This window comes from Salvelinus sp. IW2-2015, linkage group LG30 (genome assembly GCF_002910315.2).
Source record: "Salvelinus sp. IW2-2015 linkage group LG30, ASM291031v2, whole genome shotgun sequence".
NCBI classification, from domain to species: Eukaryota; Metazoa; Chordata; class Actinopteri; order Salmoniformes; family Salmonidae; genus Salvelinus; species Salvelinus sp. IW2-2015.
In genome coordinates, this window is record NC_036869.1 from 21,714,619 (window position 1) to 21,730,964 (window position 16,346).

Genomic DNA, 16,346 nt, shown 5'->3' on the forward strand with positions numbered 1-16,346 from the left:
CCTTACAGAGTGCTGCTGAGGCTACTGTAGACCTTCATTGTAAAACCTTCATTGGTCCTCCCCTTCCTCCTCTGAGGAGCCTCCACTGCTCAGCACTGTCAACACTTTGTATTCAACACTTTTATAAGTCATAAAAGGCACATCCTTCCCTTTTCCCACTCAGCGCTACAACAAGTACTGCAGCACTAATGAGTGAGTATCAAAGTGTATCTATAGGCTTGAGTTGCTGTTGTTATTATTAGCGGCTTGGGTCTATTTTAACATCAATGAATATTTCACTTTCTCTGTTCATAGGAGTAACAACATGAATTTGTGCGTGAGGCAGAAATAATGTGGTGCAACTCGAGTTTCGCGGTCAGCTGGAAGGCGGTGTCCGTTTTTGGTCAGCGGAGGAAAGGGAGAGCGGAGGGATGTTGAGAGGATGACCCTCAGTCTGCTGCTCGCTCCCTCCGCTGAGATTGACCATCAGCCCAGTAAAATCAAAATCAAAGCTAATTATTTAAATGTATGCTCACTCAGCTGTGCCTCACAAATAAAACAACGGCTCTATTACCGGTGTGATCATATAGCCTACCTCAAATGTTGAAATATCATTTTTTTWATGTCCTGAACAACAATGCACTGGCATGGCAATTCAAGCAAAGACAATATGCAGTGATAATGTATTGGGCCTATAGCTTACTGCACAAACCTCATTGCTATAGTACTGTTTTTAATTGGTTAATGTTGCATAGGCTTCCATTTTTTAAGTTGACTCAAAAAGTGATCTTGAAGTTGGTGACCACTGTTCTAGAGTTTTCTCTGTTGACACTATCAACGTTTTCCTTTACTGTGGCAATTGTGATCGAATCAATGCAATGTTAGCCACTTTCAATGCAACATACCGAAACAAAACTAACTATGCAAGAGATTTTGTTGTAGGCAGATCGCATCGGAGTAGGATTCTATTGCATTGACATGGACAACCCAGCCCGTATTCTACACAGACCGGTGCCGCATAAACAATCAGAGCTGCAGTAGGCCTATATGCAAATAGACCCTTGCCATATATGGATCTGTGCCATTCACTTTGAACTGGACTGTGTTTACAGCATGAGTGGTCGTGAGTAGATTCGCTTGTTTTGAGATCAAAGTGAGAGCTGCATGTAGCCAGGTGTCCACATTTAGTTCATATCCTTTGCTAGTTAGTGAGCCCAATTATAGAACATTTGTAGTCAGCAATAGGGGAGTGATTGCTTCCTACAAGAGCACAAAATGTGTACATTTATAGAAATCTTTTAAAAGCAAGTCAGGTAAAGAGCTTTTTTTTTTGTCTTAAAGGGGTAGTGTTGTATTTTGAGACAGGCTTGAATAAGCTAAGTAGCCAATAGGCAGAGGGTAGCATAATTTGGCCTATTCTCTGTAATACTGGTATTGGAATAATAATGCATTTTATTTTGTAAAGTGGTTTCTTGCATCAAAAAACAAAACAACATTTTCAGTCACATTGTCTGAAGGACAAGTGGATAAACAGGTTAATGTCAAGCCCTGCATGTTGTTTTCAAAAGTCTCATGGAATGTAGGCCTATATTGAACACCACACATTGGCTGCTACTGTAGGCTGAATGATAGAACAGCTATTTCCATGTTAAAATGTTGTAGGATGCATTTTCTCCATTGTTTTTGATGTTAGGTCACTCTGGTAGGTCTACATTATGATCAAATAGCCACAGTAGCACACTTGGCCACTGTTAAAACTCTAACCTAAAGYGGGTACAGCCTCAGTGTTCATAGTAAAGGCATGCTGGAAGTTGCACAGACTTTTCACAATGTTCAATTTTGCGCTCAGCAGAACAGAAATTTGCACCTGTCTATTGATAAATGAACAAAACAAGAACATTGTGCCATTTGGTTTGCTTAATATAAGGAATTTGAAATGATTTATACTTTTACTATTGATACTTAAGTATATTTAAAGCCAAATACYTTTAGACTTTTACTTTCACTTTTACTTGAGTCATTTTCTATTAAGGTATCTTGACAGTTGTGTACTTTTTCCACCAATGATTCTGCCCACTGTGTGACTGTTCTCTTCTTGTTGTCTCGGCCTTATACATATCACAGTGGTGTATRAACTAATKGGTTATAGAGCAAAAAACGGAATTATCAAAACAGGTTGTCAAAATATTATGGCTTTTTTCCTGGCTATGCTTAACTCAGAGATTTTACCCACACACTGCTACTGTGTGTGTTGAGTTTCACATTGTAGCCTTGAACCAAGGCAGAGAGAAATAGCTGCTTTTTCCAAAGCATATGCCTGCAGGTTTATTTTTGTATTATTTTTCTCAACATTTAAGACATTTGCCTCTGGGCTATCATTTGAAATACAATTTTTATATCCTGTTTACGGTTTGGATGTTCAGGAACTATTATTATTTGCCACCAGGTGGTGCTGTTGTTTGGGCTATAACGAAATGTGATTTCCTCTTTCAGTATTACTGTACAATCAATCCATCATTGTATATGGTTCAGTTTCAAAGCATATATAATGATCACAAAATACCATGGTATGTATTCAATGCATCACTATCATCCGTAAAATGTATAACTGCTAAGTAAATCTCATGCTACAGTATGTAAATCCTGCGTCTTTCATACTGACTTATACATTATATCCATTTGACGTAAGACAGCTGCCATGACTCTTTCCCCCAGGGTGACTTGCATGTCTACCAGCCAGTGCTGCCTGTGTCCTATCCTCGTATAACAGAGGGCCATAGCTTCTCAGCATGCTGCGGCTGCACCAGCCACTGTGGCAGAAGGGGCTTTGCCTTCACTCTAATTGGCTGGGTAATCTGGGATGCCAGAGCCTGCTCTGGAGGCTGGGGGATGGGACACAGGGTGCAGGGATGGAAGGGGCCGCTGGAGGGAGGCTGGAGGCTGATCCCTCCATGGCTACTCCTTTATACGGGCTGGATCCGACCAGGAGGGCAGGATGGCAGGAGTCAAATCCCCCTATAGATTTCATTCCACCAGCCTTGGCAATGGCTAGGTTACACCACGCTCCAGACTCTGAACACAGAAGATTCCCTTAAGAAGTAAGCATGGGGAAGGAGATACAGGGTCACACATTATATTAAGTTACACAGATACTGTGGGAACAGGGACCTTTTATTTAATACAATTCAGTCATTGTTTCCATCCCGTTATCTGCAGATACCACGTATAGCTAAGTAATGACATAGTGGTTATCAAAGATGATCAGTTTTATTGAGATAGTAGTAGAGAAACAATGACACACGTTATAGGTACTAAGTACAGTGTGGCCATTCAACTTGTAGGCCAAATAGTTGCATGGTCGTATGCAAAGTTATCAAAAAAGATTTTCCTAAGTTAATAGTTGCATGGCCGTATGCAAAGTTATCAAAAAAAGATAACCCTAAGTTGGTCAATTCTGGTAAGCATTATTATGAGTTCAATATACTCACTCAGAGTTGACGCTGTAGTTAACCTTTCACCATAAAAATATCTTTGTCCTGATACATAATGTATTGGTTTTGTCTTGCTATAAAAAGCACAACCACATTCAAGAACAACACCCTAAACTTGGAACTATATTCACTAAAAGTTTCAGACAAATAGTTCAATAAATTCCCACAAAGCCTCCTCTATTCTCCACGCATTAGGCCCTTGCTCTGCTCTTTAGAACGTTGCGGTCCTAAAGTCTATGCTCTCTGAAACAGTTTGCGGTTGACGCATGTCACCTCTTGTAAAGGACTAGCCATGCCTGTAATTACAATCCATATTGAACAATGACAGGGGATGTTAAGGGATTTCTGTTTGAAGCAGACGACCAAAAGCAGATCACCCTGCTTGTGATTAGGAAAGAGGAAAACTGTGTTTCATAAAGTTGAGGGTTATACAGTGCTGACGACGAAAGGGTATAGGTCTATTGTACTCCTAATTTAAAACAGTGTTATGTAAAAATCCTCCTCAGAAGTTTGCCAGTGTCCTTTCTCAACTGATAGTGAGACTGAGCTGAGAGAAAAGTCTGGCACCAAGGTGACAAGGCTTTTGTTGTCCCAGACGGTAATCCCAACATGTTTCAAGCTGACCACCATTGTCCCTGTTCCCAAGAACTCCAAGGTAACCTGCCTAAATGCGTTGAAAGGCTGGTCATGACACACATCAACACCACCATCCCAGACACCCTGGACCCACTCCATTTCACATACCGCCCCAACAGATCCACAGATGATGCAATCTCTATTGCACTTCACACTGCCTCTCCCCTTCTGTACTCCCTGTTCACCCACGACTGCGTGGCCACACACGACTCCAACACCATCGTCAAGTTTGCTGACAACATGACGGTGGTAGGCCTGATCGCCRACGGCGATGAGACGGCCTACTGGGAGGAGGTCAGAGACGTCCACATCACTAAGGACTTGGCATGGGCCCTCAGATCCTCAAAACGTTCTACAGCTGCACCATCGAGAGCATCTCGACTGGCTGCATCACCACTTGGTATGGCAAATGCAGTGTATACACCCTGGTTCGGACAGTCCAGAACATCACTGGGGCTGAGCTCCCTGCCATCCAGGACCTCGATATCCGACAGTGTCAGAGGAAGGCCCGAAAAATGGCCAAATACTTCAGCCAGCAAGCCATAGACTGTTCACTCTGCTGCTATCCGGCAAACGGTACAGGAGCATTGGCTCTCAGACCAACAGGCTCCGAGACGGTTTCTACCCCCAAGCCATAAGGCTGCTAAAAAATGTAAATTAAAAGGTTACATAGACTATCTGCATGGACCCTATCTTGCATTGACTCTATGCACACTAACAAGACTGAATACAGTGCTCTCAGAAAGTATTCACACCCCTTGAYTTCTTCCTCATTTTGTTGTGTTACAAAGTGTGATTTAAATGGATTTAATTGTCATGTTTTTTTGTCAAGGATCTGCACAAAATACTCTGTTAATGTCAAAGTGGGTAAAACATTTATGAAAACTTAAACATGAATATATCTTGATTAGATAAGAATCCCCTTTTGGCAGTGATTACTGCTGTGATTCTTTCTGGGTCAGTCTCTAAGAGTATTCCACATCTGGATTGTGTTACATTTGCCCATTATTCTTTCCAAAATTCTTCAAGTGCTGACAAATTGGTTGTTGATCATTGCTAGACAACCATTTTCAGGTCTTGCCATAGATGTTCAAGCAGATTTAAGTCAAAACTCTAACTGCCACTCAGGAACATTCACTGTCTTCTTGGTAAGCAACTCCAGTGTAGATTTGGCCTTGTGTTTTATGTTATTGTCCTGCTGAAATGTGAATTCATTTCCTAGTGTCTGATGGAAAGCAGACCGAACCAGGTTTTCCTCTAGGATTTTGCCTGTGCTTAGCTCCATTCACTAACTTTTTTATCCTGAAAAACTCTCCAGTCCTTAACAATTACAAGCATAACATGATGCAGCCACCAATATACTTGAAAATATGGAGAGTGGTACTCTTCCCTGAACAATCGATAATTTTGTATTCAGGACAGAAAGTTAATTGCTYTGCCACATTWTTTGCAGTATTTCTTTAGTGCCTTTTTGCAAAAAGGATGCATGTTTTGGAATATTGGTTTCTGTACAGGCTTCCTTCTTTTCACTTTGTCAATTAGGTTAGCATTGTGGAGTAACTACAATGTCTTTGAGCCATCCTAATTTTTCTCCTTTCACAGCCATTAACAGTTTTAAAGTCAACATTGACCTCATGGTGAAATCCCTAAGCGGTTTCCTTCCTCTCCAGCAACTGAGTTAGGAAGGACGCCTGTATCTTTGTAGTGACTGGGTGTATTGATACATTATCCAAAGTGTAATTAATAACTTCACCATGTTCAAAAGGATATTTATTGTCTGCTTGTTTTATTTTTACCCATCTACCAATAGGTGCTCTTCTTTGCGAGGCATTGGTCTTTGTGGTTGAATCTGTGTTTGAAATCCACTGCTCGACTGAGGGACCTTACGGATAAGTGTATGTGTGGGGTACAGAGATGAGGTAGTCATTCAAAAATCATGTTAAACATCCCCTGTATATAGCTTTATTCTTGTGTATTTTATTCCTCAAGCTACTATTTTTATACAAACAAGTTTTACTCGTTGGGAAGGACTCGTAAGCAAACATTTCACTGTAAAATCTACACCCATTGTATTCTGCACACGTGGCAAATAACATTTGATTTGATTTGTGCGAGAAAGGCAATATACAAGCATATAGCCTGATACAAAGTATGAATGCATGGTTAATTGTAAGTTAGAAGCAATGTCTGTCATTCACAGTATGAGAATGTCATAACAATTTAAACAAAGTGCTCATTCAAGATTCAAATACTGTCATTTATGCGTGATATGATTCTATGATTCATACCGTAGGCCAACTAAAACTGGATCCCATTTAATATCACTTTAGGAGTGAATTATACCAGCAGGGGGAGACTTTGCATGGAAATTAACCATAGAAATGGACTGACTGGAAAATTGCTTAAAATGACCCTCTTCTGGACTATCAAGGCCATCAGGAAAAACAGTTAGTAGCACAATTATAATTTCAAGCTGTCACAGTCATTTCAGTAAAGTAATACTTTGTTAAAGGGGAATGATAAGGTCTGACGAGATGACTGCAATGATTTAATGGTTATTTATGCCTCTCCGTTGGAGAGAAGATGCAGATAATTATAACCCACAAATTAAGATGATAAATTATATTATAGTTGACTAATGGTAACTGTACTTTTCTGGAACACGAAACAACATTTGATCATTATGTAAGCTATTAAATGATGTTTTCTGTATATCGTGTCCCATGTAGCACAGTTGATATAGCTTGGTGCTTGCAATGCTACAGTTGTGGGTTCGATACCCATTTGGGACTTGTACTTAAAAGAGTATGCGCTCACAACCGAACGTCTATCTGGATAAGCGCGTCTGCTAAATGACTGAAACGTCAATAAAGTACATCTAGATGCAAGCAATAGGATATTTCATTTGATGGCAGTGCGTTGTAATGATGTAGATAGAAAATGCTCTTGGCTTGAACGATGCACCCATATGGTCAGAGGAACTGTCAATCATTGCACGATCTCTTCCTTATCTGTCCTGTGTTTTCTTCCCGACTCTCTCTCTCTGCACACGGTTGAGTTTCTGTGAAGTGTGAAATGGCCGAATCGTAGCGAGTTTAACGGAACTATATTATAAGTGAATAGAAGTCCGGATTCAACTGTGAAACAACCAAGTCAAATGTCCTACGCAGCAATTTGACTCAAAATCTATTTTTTTTTGTAGGAAAAAGTGCGTGGCGGAATAAGAAAACGCAACACGTATCCGGTATTCCACTCTAGAGTGAGAGAAACGCAAGGACTGGAGCGAGGTTGCAAGGGGAGAGGGGGATAGTCGCAAACAGAAGAGGGAAGGGAGAGAAGGAAGAATATTTGGTATTTTGGCTGTATCTACACATTTTATTGAAGGAATAATGAGGAACATTTGGATAATTTTGACCCTCGGCATGACGGCCTTTCTCTCGGGGGAAAGGGTAAGTTTTTAAAAGTGAACAATTTCGATTTGCTTGCGGGGTAACGTTAGATGGGAGAGAACAACTTCGAATCTGGGACCACTCACACTTGTATGTTACACAGTAACGTACTTGAAGCAATTGTGACTGTAGCCTATTGTTGTCCTGAATGTGACACATTGTAGCCTATCATATTACAACTCAAGAGCAATGTGAATTTAATTTCGGACAGCGGTAGTTCTTGAACTGTAGTCAATATTACATATATTTTTCTTTGGCCGGTCAAGTTTGTCTATGCTGACAATGTTTCAACGTTCATAGTTTGCTTTGAAGAGATACATATTCTTTTTAGAGTTTGTCTAGTTTAATTTCAGTATTTGAACATCTCCGAAACTATCATTTCTACGTACGTGGCAGGTTGCTGGTCAAACAGAGGAACCCTTTCTGGATGGAAATAACAAGAATACTTTTACAAATCACTGCTTATTGTAAGCTAACGTTACCTGTTATCAGTTGGCCTTTGGAGGTAATACAACCTAACCTGGTTCCATTTACGAAGCTTTGTCGTTTAGATGTAATGGCCAATTCATATGTTATTATTGTGAAATGCAAAATAAACGCTATTGCTGCATGCAGCCTTTCCAAAATCATTTTGGCTGCGTCGACGTGCCTAGCCTATTCAAACACAGGAAAGTAACCTAGCCATATACATCCTTATGCTACGTTATGTTCCGTTGCCCAGCACAGTTGACCGTTTTGGTTATCAGAGTAAGACACAACTCCAGACAACCCTATAAGATACTCTAATGCTGACAAAGACTTTAGTGAGGGCTAAATATGGTGTTTATGGCAGGGTAACAATAGGTTGTTTACCTCGTGTATTACCCAAAAGGCTCAGACTTTTCTGTTCCCGTTTACACGGGCTGTATCCGTGTCTCATTGGACCCATGGCTCCGGCAGACCTGCTCTCACGTGGGTGGGGCCAACGCCAAGCCACTGGTACTTTTCAGCTGGCATTTAGATAACAGTAGCTAACTGTGAACTTTAACACCTCACAAGGCATACTGTTTTGATTACGTTGAAGCTGCTCTCCACTAGTCCTCAAAACACAATTTCCCTAGTGCAACATAAGGGTGTATACACTGTTATAACTGAGAGAGGGGGGGGGGGGGGTGAGCCCTGAATATTGATTGGCTAAGAGCCTTGGTACCACGGGATATGCACACAAATCGTATTGTTTACTCTTCTAATTACGCTGGTAACCAGATTATAATAGCAATAATGCCCCTCTGGGGGTTTGTGGTATATGGCCAATATACCACGGCTAAGGGCTGTATCCAGGCACTCAACGTTGCATCGCGCTCAAAACAGCCCGTAGACTTAGTATATTTGCCGTATACCACACCCCCTTGGGCCTTATGGCTTAAGTGKAACACTGGTGTTACAGTGGAAAGTCCGCATTAGAGCCAAACATATTCGAGACATGTATGGTATTTCTTTTATTATAGATATCCAAACGTACTATTATGTGATTATGCTGTTTCTATATCCTCATGTTTGGTAATATAATTGGGGCCCACTGATTATCCCACAAATTGTCTAGAATGCTGGAATGGACTTGGGAAAATATAATTGAGCATTTGTGTCTTTCATGTATTTGCGTGCCTTAACTGAACTCTTAGTCAACGTGTCCCGCTGTTTTCTCTGTGGCTTACAGACTTGTCACTTGGCTCCGTTCCTCTCCGGATGGTTGTCCAATTAGCTGATTCAGCCACCAGTGTTTTAACGAGTCATTGTTTTGCACGACGTCACCCCCCCAGAGTGCATGTTTTTAATAGACGAGCCTCAGAACCAGAAGCCCTTGTGTCTGCTTGACTCATAAGGTCTCCCTCCTTTGGATACTATCAGAGAGCAAGTCAAAGCTCACAAAACCACAAAAGTGGCCGTGTTACTTTTGTATTTGTGTTGTTTTGAAGAACACTGGCATCAGGCAGTTGTGAAGAGAGCCCCGCGACCTGTCATTTTCTTTGACCCYTCGGTCCTTTGGGTTGTAGCCTACCAAGGTATGCTCCATGGCTTTGTGGGCATGGCAACGACACACACAAATTGCTACTGCACCATGTATGTTTGACTATCATAAACCCCCTCCTTCTCCCTTCCCCCTATCAATCTATCGCTTCTCTCTATCTGTGTGTACCCTGCAGCGGTGAGAGGCGTATTTCCGCCTCAATGAAACTCGACGCGTGACATTGATTCTCAATGTTGGCACCCCTGTTGACATGACAATCAAGTGGTTTGGCTGATAACCACCAGGCTAATCTATGTGTTAATTATCAGGTTGACGTTTATTGTCATGAATCTCGCCCTGGAGGCAGAACTGAGTGAATTCCGCTAGATGTGCCAGCTGCAAAGTCAAAATTGTCTCTATTGTTTAAATTCCTGGGGGGAAATTAGCTTTTTGGTCTTAATTTAAGGTTAGGCATTAGGGTTAGCAGTGTGGTTAAGGTTAGGGTTTAAAATGTTTAAAATCAGATTTTATGACTTTGTAACTGTGCCAGCTGCTCTACAGAGCTGCCTCCGGGGCAAGATTCATAACAATAAATGCCAACCTGCAGTTAATTACCACACGCCATCAAGCACAGTCGTTGCTGTACCCTTTAGATAAGACATTTCAGCTGGGGTCTTCGCCCCAAATTGTCTATTTAGCAGAAGCTCTTATCCAGAGCGACTTACAGTAGTGAGTGCATACATTTTTATACTTTCTCGTACTGGTCCCCCGTGGGAATTGAACCAACAACCCTGGCGTTGCAAGCGCCATGCTCTACCAACTGAGCAACATGGGACCAAATGGCAACCTATTCCGTGTCTAGTGCACTACTTTCGACCAGAGCTCCATGGGCCCTCATCAAAAGTAGTGCACTAGGTATAGGGAATAGTGTGTCAATTTGGACAGAGCTGTAGTCGAAGGTGATATATAATGCCCGCTGCAATTTTTTCCCCAGTGACTTTATTTCCTGGAACCCGGATGCGAAGAAGGTTGGGCCCTAGCTATGTTTTGGGTTCCCGCTAGTTGCCAGATGTGCGAGCAGGTCAATTTTTGTCAGGTATTGGTGGGAAGCGTGGGTGTTCACCTCCTTTCAAATGGATGATTTAGGTGAGGGTAGCACTGTCTCAGTGTCTGATGCAGGACCTCAAAGGAATAACTCAAAAATGGAATTGGCCAAGGAATCTTGGGACATTCAAGGAAAATAAGTGGGATAAACAAAAAAATTCCGTTCCACTTTTGAGGTTGTCTATACACTTTGTATATAACAAAATATGTGATTTGTTTACAAACTGTATATCATAAGGAATGACACATCTATAAGCACACCATAAATGCATGCATACCTACATTACGTTGTTATAATGCTATGTAGCCATAAAGCAATGTTCATGATGCGCTTATAGATGTGTATTGTATGCTTTATGATCCCGTGCCCTTAAATAACACTGGCACGTAAACAAAGAGGTCAGGGGAGATGTATCCATGGGTAGAACTACACAGCACCTCAGAGCTTCATTTTGTTGGCCATTTGTTTTGTGTTCACTGATTTGAAGTAATGTTGTGCCCGCGTAGCACAGGTTGCTAGCTGACCGCCAGATCACCCCACACTCCTGCCAGCTCTACACCTGAGGCTGTCTTCGGCTTCTGTATTAAAGAAGACAATAGCAACATMAATACACAACCTGCATTCACTAGCAGGCCCAGAACCACAGATGCCAGGCCTTTTTCATTTCCTATTCCTCTAGATACAGTATACAATTTTCAACCAACTTTATTGATATTCCTGTAGATTCTTGCAACTTCTCTGAATGTTTTGACCGGAATATTTGTACACCCTGACTCTGTGCAGTTTTAAGAACCAGACTCGCAGTCTCTTTTAAAGTGGCTATAAGAGGGCTTTATCCATCCTCCTTTTATAAAAAAAAAAGTGCATCATCTATAATTTAAGAAATATTGAATGAACAGTAAACATGTTGTCGTCCCCACAAATTATGCAGCGCTCCCATTGGGCCAATCAGTGTAATTTTGTAAATGCCAGATCTCTATGGCAAGACTCATCATTCACCCAAGTTTGGTCAAAATCAGGCCAGCGGTGTCTGTGATATCGCGTGGGTTAGCTAGACTCATATCCCTGAGCATGTGTGCCAAATTTCATCACTCTGAGTCAAAAATATAAAAATTTCCCCATTATAGCGCCAGTTATAGTGTTTGCAACTGTGTTGTTACAATATGAATATCCTTGACTGATTTATATGCATTTATGTGCTAGACCAACCCCACGTGAATGTTTATTGGTCAATAGTGGCCTGTGGTTTTAGGTACTAGTCGGGAAAATATTGCATCGAGAGACCTTTGTCTATAGATGCCACACATCAAGTTTCGTGCAGATCGGTCATTCGTTACCAGAAGAGTAGCGTTTTAAAAGTTTAGCCCAAAATTCTAAATGGCGGAAAATCTATCATGGCTGACCTTATCGGTCCCTGAGACATTTGTTCCTTGTAAGGAGAGGGACCTATGTACCTAATTTCAGGATTTTAGGTCAAACGGGGTGAGGGGTGTGACCTTTCAAAGTTAGCATTTTCAATCTCCCCTATCTGCCAAGCGTTATGTCATCTCTAATGGACTCTGCAGGCCCGGGCTCCTTGGGCCTCTGAAGGAAAGCATCTGTCCCCATGCGCTCTTCTTTTGTCATCAGCCACGCACGCAGCCCTGCTTTGTAGACCCCACCCCCAAGGCTAAGACGCTGCTTGTCATAACCGCTGCGTCTTAAGTTACCCTGGGAACAGTTGCGTTATTATTCCATATTAAGACAGCTGAAAATAATGTTGTTGTTTTTTTTAAGAAGAGAGATGCAGCACAACGCTCTGCTTTGCTGACACTCAAGAAGGGAGTGTTTGCGTATGCCTCGCGAGCATCTGCAGGACGTACGTGCGTTTGTTTGAAAGGAACAGCTTTTCCCTCCACCCTCTCTTGACTATTTGGAAGGGATTCTTTCATGAGGCTGAGGTTGTGTGTGTGTGTGTGTGTTTGTTTGTCTTTATTAAAGACAAAGTCCAGCCTTCCAGGCATGGGGAAACGCGTTAGGGAGAGGAAGCACATGGACGGTGGTTTAACTTTGGCCCCTGCCACCATGCATGTGTAGACAGCAAGGAGCCACAATTTGACAAACTAGCGACTCCTCACCTTTATTAACGTGGATGTCAAGTTTTTGTTGAAAACAGTAACTGTTTATAAAGCAGCCTCTCTCTCTCTCTCTCTCTCTCTCTCGCTCTCTCGCTCTCCTTAATTAGCTTAGCAAATGAAAAGTTCCTTCAGAGGATTGTAGTGGAGGTTCTGTGGTTGTGACGAAGAAAAGAAAATCAGGGAAAAAACCCTGTGTTTAACCTGTCTGCTTTCTTCCTGTACTATCATTCCTGCAGCCTGGTTACACTTTCAATGAAGAGGAGAGTGTGAATTTGGTCTCCCTCCGTCTGGTGCTTTACTGTGAGGAATGCTTGAGAACGTCTGACTTTGGGGGGGGGGGGGCAGACCCATGTGCCGAGCAGGATGGTGCTGGATTAGGCTAGTTAGGACAGTAATGAAAGTTAAGTGTCTAGCTTGAGCACATGATCACACATCTGCCTCATACTATCCCCAGTAAACCTCAGTTGCCAAGAGAAATGCCCATTGTATTGGGTCAAAAAAGCCATTTCTGCTTTGAATCATTCCAATGAAATGAAAAATGAATGATCCAAAAATTCATTGGCATGCTATTATCTCCCGTTGATATTTTGAACGCTCATTGGACTTATTGTCATGCAACGCATTCGATCGTTGTTTTGAGTGAGGTCAAATGAAACCTCAAAATTGTATGTGATTGTCACGTGTGCTCCCTCTCCGGCCTCTTGGTCACCAGGCTGCTCGTTATGGCGCACACCTGTCAMCCTTGTTACGCGCATCTGCACAGAATGACACTCACCTGGACTCCATCACCTCCTTGATTACCTGCCCTTTATATGTCACTCCCTTTGGTTTCTTCCCCAGTCGTCATTGTTTCTGTTCCTGGGTCATGTCTGTCCGTTGTTTGTGTTACTTGTTGGTTTCATTTATTTATTAAAACGCTCACTCCCTGAACTAGCTTCCCGACTCTCAGCGCACATCGTTGCAGAATGACGACTCAACAAAGGGAAGCATCAGGGAGTGTTTTTTTTGTTGTTGTTTTCTTTTTTGTTGGAGGTGATGTCGGGTCCGGGTGTTGTAGCCGGAGCTACCTGGGAGGTCTCAGCCGGTTTGTCGGATTCCCATGCCTCAGCTGGCTCGATAGGCTCCCATGCCTCAGCGGGCTCGATAGGCTCCCATGCCTCAGCTGGCTCGATAGGCTCCCATGCCTCAGCGGGCTCGAATAGGCCTCCATGCCTCAGCTGGCTCGACAGGCTCCCATGCCTCAGCGGGCTCGATAGGCTCCCATGCCTCAGCGGGCTCGATTGGCTCCCATGCCTCAGCGGGTTCGATTGGCTCCCATGCCTCAGCTGGCTCGATAGGCTCCCATGCCTCAGCGGGCTCGATAGGCTCCCATGCCTCAGCGGGCTCGATAGGCTCCCATGCCTCAGCTGGGTGAACAAGTTCCCGTGCCTCGAACGAGGCAACCGGGGAGGTTTCAGCCGGTTCCTCAGGTTTCTGCGCCTCAGCGGAGGCGACCAGTCCTCTCCAGATCCCCGGGATGGTCCCTGTGGTTGGCGTCCTGTAGCTGGAGCCGAACGCACCGGGGAGGGGGTACTGTCAGGKCGCCATGCTCCCGCGCCTCAGCTGGATTGACAGGTTCCCACACCTTAGCAGAGGTAACCAGTCCGCTCCTGATCCCCAGGATCGTCATCTTGGTCGGCGTCCTGCGGATGGAGAAACCTTTGGTTTCTTCCCCAGTTGTCATTGTTTCTGTTCCTGGGTCATGTTTGTGCTTTGTTTGTGTTTACTTGTTTGTTTAATTTATTTATTAAAACACTCGCTCCATCGAAATGTTAGCTGTTAAGATTAGATCAAACAATAATATTAAGGGATTAGAAATCCGTGGCTTAAAAACTAAGGTGTTATTGTACGCTGATGATTCATGTTTTCTTTTAAAACCACAATTAGAGTCTCTCCACGGCCTCTTAAAGGATCTAGATACTTTTGCTATCCTCTCTGGATTAAAACCAAATTATGATAAATGTACMATATTACGTATTGGATCACAAAAAAATGCACATTTTACATTACCATGTAGTTTACCAATTAAATGGTCTGACGGAGATGTGGACATACTCGGTATACAAATCCCAAAAGAAAGAAATGATCTCACTCCAATACATTTTTATAGAACGTTAGCAAAAATAGATAAAATCTTGCTACTATGGAAAGGAAAATACCTGTCTATTTGTGGAAAAATCACCCTGATTAACTCTTTAGTCATATCACAGTTTACCTATTTGCTTATGGTTTTGCCTACACCTAGTGACCTGCTTTTTAAATTATATGAACAAAAAATATTCAATTTTATTTGGAACGGCAAGCCAGATAAAATTTAAAGGACCTATTTATATAACGAATATGAATTCGGAGGGCAGAAATTATTAAATATTAAAGCATTAGACCTCTCACTAAAGGCATCAGTCATACAAAAGTAATACTTAAATCCATACTGGTTCTCTAGTAAATTGGTAAGAATGTCTCATCCTATGTTCAAGAAGGGCCTTTTCCCCTTTATTCAGATTACACCTGCTCACTTTCGGTTGTTTGAAAAGGAAATAATCTCCAAAATATCTTTATTTTTTAAACAAGCCTTAGAAAGTTGTTTGCAATTTCAGTTTAATCCACCAGAAAGGACGGAACAAATAGTACAACAAATATTGTGGTTAAATTCAAATATACTAATTGATAATAAAAAACTGTATTTATCGAAGAAATGTTTAAAAAAATTATAATTTTAGTGAATGATTTCATAAATAGGACTGGTGGAGTTATGTCACACATGCAGCTAACACAGACATATGGAAATGTCTGCTCTACCCAAAATTACAACCAATTAATTGCAGCATTACCACAAAAATGGAAGAGGCAAGTAGAAGGGGAAAAAAGTAAGGAACTTGTATGTCGGCCCTGTATTAAAGAAAATAAATGGTTAAAGAAAAGTGTGATAAATAAAAACTTATACCAATTTCATTTAAGGACCAAAAAACTGACAGCTGTGCCATATAAATTGCAAAATAGTTGGGAAGAGATTTTCGATGTACCCATTCCATGGCACATGGTTTATGAATTGATACGCAAAACAACGCCGGATTCAAAACTTCAAATTTTTCAATTTAAATTGCTATACAAAATTCTTGCAACTAATATAATGTTATATATATGGGGGATACAATCTTCCCAGCTCTGCAGATTCTGCTGTGAGGAGGCAGAGTCATTAGATCATTTATTTTCTTATTGTCCATATGTAGCTCGTTTTTGGTCACAGGTCCAGGAATGGCTGAAGAATTGCAACATTTGCCTAGAACTAACGCTACAGATAGCAATACTGGGTGAYTTGAAAAGCCATAGTCAATCAATCAATAATATAATAATTATTTTAGCAAAAATGTTTATTTTTAATTTACAATCTGTAGAAGCTATGAGAATAGGAAGGTTCAATTATTTTGTGAAGCATCACAGCACAGTCGAAAAATATATGGCAAATAGAAATCCAAAATGGATGATGTTGAGAGATAGATGGGAGGGGTTGAATGGAGCTGAAGGGTGGGACTAATAACAAGA

The 16,346-nt window shown here is 41.8% G+C and overlaps 1 protein-coding gene across 1 annotated transcript in view; it reads left to right on the top strand.

Annotated features, from left to right (window-relative positions):
• The first annotated feature begins 6,934 nt into the window (after window positions 1-6,934).
• LOC111955110 (syndecan-2-A) overlaps window positions 6,935-16,346 on the top strand; it is a 34,403-nt gene continuing 24,991 nt past the window's right edge. Inside the window, exon 1 of the mRNA XM_023975197.2 lies at window positions 6,935-7,555. Within this exon, the coding sequence (XP_023830965.1) occupies window positions 7,496-7,555 (60 nt within the window). The 5' untranslated portion in view covers window positions 6,935-7,495. The remainder of the gene's footprint in view (window positions 7,556-16,346) is intronic.